The sequence below is a fragment of the Eleutherodactylus coqui genome, chromosome 8 (assembly GCF_035609145.1).
Source record: "Eleutherodactylus coqui strain aEleCoq1 chromosome 8, aEleCoq1.hap1, whole genome shotgun sequence".
NCBI classification, from domain to species: Eukaryota; Metazoa; Chordata; class Amphibia; order Anura; family Eleutherodactylidae; genus Eleutherodactylus; species Eleutherodactylus coqui.
The window spans coordinates 170539580-170543786 of NC_089844.1; the positions used below are offsets into that span (position 1 = coordinate 170539580).

Sequence of the window (4207 nt, forward strand, 5' to 3'; positions counted from 1 at the left end):
TCTGCAGCGGGATTTCCCGCAAAGTTTCCGCCCGTGCCCACTTGCATAGGATTGCATTGCAAAACGCAATCCTATACACACAGCTGTGGTTTGTCCGCGTGAAAACACACTAGTACGCTCTAGCACGCTGTTGTACCGCCTCTAGCTTGGATACAAGATGTGATGCAGGTGGGCACGGAGGCTCTAGCACCCTGTTGTACCGCCTCTAGCTTGGATCCAAGATGTGATACGGGGGGCATGGAGGCTCTAGTACCCTGTTGTACTGCCTCTAGCTTGGATACAAGATGTGATACGGGTGGCCACGGAGGCTCTAGTATCCTGTTGTACCACATCTAGCTTGGATGCAAGATGTGATACAGGGGGCATGGAGGATCTAGTGGTATTCTTGTATCTTGTCGCCACCAGAAGTGTGAGTGCCGAAAAGATACAGTCTGCTTGACAGGCCAGCCACACCCCGTCAGGTCCTGGCACTCACTAACAGTGCCTTAGCTGGCGCTGGAGTGGCCTGCATACCCGGACAGTGAGGGAGCAGCGGCACAGCAGCTTCCCTGCCAGGCTGCCTGTATTGCGCAGCAATGGGGGAGACTGAGTGGGCAGCGGCACAGCGAGTTCTTGGTCAGCCTGCCTGCACTGCCTAGTGCTGGCGGAGAGTCAGGGAGGGGCGGCAGAGCCGCTTCTCTGTCAGCCTCCCCGCATTCAGCAGCGGCAGCGGATTTTGGGGGACCTGCAGTGGCCATAGCACTGCAACGGCCTCAGAGTGACAGAGGGAGGGGGACACGGAGGCTGGAGGGTAGCGGCAAACTGTGAGAGAGCGACAGAGTCGCTTCCCCGTTGGGTCCCTTTACTCTGCAGTGGCCGTGGACACCGAAAGAGCAGGGGACCTGCAGGACTGACAGTCAGGGAGGGAGGGAGGCAGGAGGACGCGGACCCTGAAGGGCAGCAGCAACACTGAAAAGAAAGGGCAGGGACAGCGCTGACTGAGGCTGTGATAGAAGGTTAGTTAATACAGAGAGCAGCAATAAGCCGAGCCCTCCATCCCAGTATTAACGAAATCCACAGTCTGCTAGGACCTTAAAGGCTTGAGCCAATCGGGAGCTGGGGATGTGAGAGGGCGCTTCCTCCTGTCAAACCCCTAGCTTCCAGTGGCATCAAGGTACAAGAACACCGGCTGTAGTACCCTGTTGGATCGCCAACAGCTTGCATACAAGGTGTGATACGGGCGGCATGGAGGTATACAGGTAACGTACGGTATCCTGCACAATATCACTCCACATCTTCTTCTGGGGGCCGAAGTGAATATGAGAAGATCCACAAACACACAAGCAGTGATAATTGGTCACAAATGATGAACACCGGCTACAGACATCAGCAGCTCACCCCCCGCGCCGTCTGTGGTTAGGATTCTCAGCTCCCCTGCTGTGTAACTACATTATAGGCAGGGGGGGGGGGGGAGGTGTCTTTTTATACTCCCCCGGACCCCCGCTCCAGGCTGCACCCCTGATGAATCAGTGCGCACAATGTGACTCTTCAGAAGGCTGTGTGCATTATACCATAGAGATGAACGGTGAGTACATGCAGTCACGGTGTACACGCGTGTGCTGACCTGCTGGGGGCGCAGTGCTGGAACGGGGGACTTGGGGAGTATACGACTATGTTCACACAGGGTGGAAATGGCTGTGAGGTACAGCAGAGCCGCAGCGCAACATCCACATCAAAATCATTTGGTGCGAGAATTCGCCCTACATTAGAAGAGGTGGAATCTGCGCCAAAACCGGGTCCAATCAGACGGTGCGGACCAGAACCAGAACCACAGCACAGAATATATGGGGGATGCCTGTAAGGACCCACATAACAATCCCCAATGTGTGAGAGCGCCCTTATAACCGCTCCCTGCGTCCCTCTCCCCCCATCTATGACCCCAGGAGGTAGTTCAGTAGTCACCATGGTGATGACAGAAGCCCTGTGAGGTCGGACCGCCCTCATGGTTACCTTCCCGCCCTTCGCTCAAGGAGTCACGTGACCGTCACCACACAGAAGCCGCCGCAGCCTCCCCCGCCTAGCAGTCACGTGACCGTCACCACACAGAAGCCGCCGCTGTCTCCCCGCCTAGCAGTCACGTGGTCTGCTTGGCGGGCTTTTTGACGAGCAGCGGGTTTCCCTCACGGTCGGCGAGATGCAGCGGCAGTCACGGCTGAAGCGGGAGCTGCAGCTCCTCAGCACCGAGCCGCCGACCGGCATCAGCTGCTGGCAGGTGGACGATAACATGGAGCAGCTGCGGGCGCAGGTGGTGGGCCGCTCGGGCTCTCCCTACGAAGGCGGGGTGTTCAGCCTGGAGGTCGCCGTGCCGGAGAGATATCCCTTCCAGCCGCCGCGCCTGCTGTTTCTCACCCCCATTTACCACCCGAACATAGACACGGCCGGCAGGATCTGCCTGGACATCCTGAAGCCGCCGCCAGAGGGCGCCTGGAGGCCCGCGCTGAACCTGTCCTCCGTCCTCACCTCCATCCAGCTCCTCATGAACGAGCCGAACCCGGAGGACCCCCTCATGGCGGACATCGCCCGGGAGTACAAGTACCACAGGGCGGCGTACACGGCCACAGCGCGGGAGTGGACCGAGAAACACGCCAAACCCCGGGACACGGCCTTCAGTACCGGACAGAAGCGGCGCAGCGCTGACCAGCCCGAGCCCGCCAAGAAGCCGCGGCCCGGACTGCAGTGACTGTACAGGACAGTGCAGTAGCCTCCCTCGCCACCAGGTGGCAGTAGTGTCGGACTGTTGTGTTTTGCAATAAAAGCATATTGTATACAGAGAGGTCAGCTGTCCTGCCGTCAGGGGTCACCGACAGCAGGGTGTTAGCGTAGCTAAAGGTGATGGCAGAGTAACAGATAGTGGACTCGCCTGGTATGGAGCCTGGCTATGCACAGAGCTCCACCCCTGTGTGCCACGCCAACCTCCAAGCATCCTCACAGGTGGATAGTGCAGGTAGGGAGATGTCCGGGTCCGTCAGCCTCCAAGCATCCTCACAGGTGTATAGTGCAGGTAGGGAGATGTCCGGGTCCGTCAGCCTCCAAGCATCCTCACAGGTGTATAATGCAAGTAGTGAGATGTCCGGTCCGTCAGCCTCCAAGCATCCTCACAGGTGTATAGTGCAGGTAGGGAGATGTCCGGGTCCGTCAGCCTCCAAGCATCCTCACAGGTGTATAATGCAGGTAGGGAGATGTCCGGGTCCGTCAGCCTCCAAGCATCCTCACAGGTGTATAATGCAGGTAGGGAGATGTCCGGGTCCGTCAGCCTCCAAGCATCCTCACAGGTGTATAATGCAGGTAGGGAGATGTCCGGGTCCGTCAGCCTCCAAGCATCCTCACAGGTGTATAGTGCAGGTAGTGAGCTGTCCGGGTTCATCAGCCTCCAAGCATCCTCACAGGTGGATAGTGCAGGTAGGGAGATGTCCGGTCCGTCAGCCTCCAAGCATCCTCACAGGTGGATAGTGCAGGTAGAGGGATGTCCGGGTCTGTCAGCCTCCAAGCATCCTCACAGGTCGATAGTGCAGGTAGTGAGATGTCCGGTCCGTCAGCCTCCAAGCATCCTCACAGGTGGATAGTGCAGGTAGAGGGATGTCCGGGTCCGTAAGCCTCGCTAGTAAATGGTGTAACAATCACTCTGTGATATAGAAAATCCTTTAGCCTACTGATACCCCGAGGATAGGAGAAGATAGTGAGCTTCACTGGGGGGATTTGGATAAGAACCGAGGTCACAGGAATTCTTGTCCAGTCGTTTATTTTCCAATTAATATAGAAGGTATATAAAGGCAGGTAAAACATGTAGGGTAACATGTTTGGGGGTTCTGAGGACCCCTTTTTCAAGCCTAGTTTACTCTAGAAAGCTACTTACTTATATACAGTATGAGAAAGTCGGTGTCATTCTTACATGGCGTTGGGGCGGATTTGGATGACATCACTGCATAGTGTTAGATACATGTGTTAGGCCGCGCCCGACCTTGGACCTGCACAGAGAAATCTCAATGTCGGACAAGGTATCTTGCATTGGGGTATTCAGATGTGCTTTTCACAGATCTATTCTCCGCACGGCTTATTTTAGTCCTTGGTATGATAGGATCATGTAAATACACAGCGCATACCCATGATATAGATCTATGAATGCAGAAGAAATCTGGGCAGGTGAAAATGCCAGAAGGTCCAAATACAC

General features: G+C 56.1%; 1 protein-coding gene across 1 annotated transcript; it reads left to right on the top strand.

Moving 5' to 3' along the window:
• Nucleotides 1-2052: 2052 nt before the first annotated feature.
• On the top strand, nt 2053-2808 carry LOC136577667 (ubiquitin-conjugating enzyme E2 T-like). The gene has a single exon (XM_066577577.1). The coding sequence runs from the start codon at nt 2174-2176 to the stop codon at nt 2717-2719; it is 546 nt and encodes a 181-aa protein (XP_066433674.1). The 5' UTR covers nt 2053-2173; the 3' UTR covers nt 2720-2808.
• Nucleotides 2809-4207: the final 1399 nt, after the last annotated feature.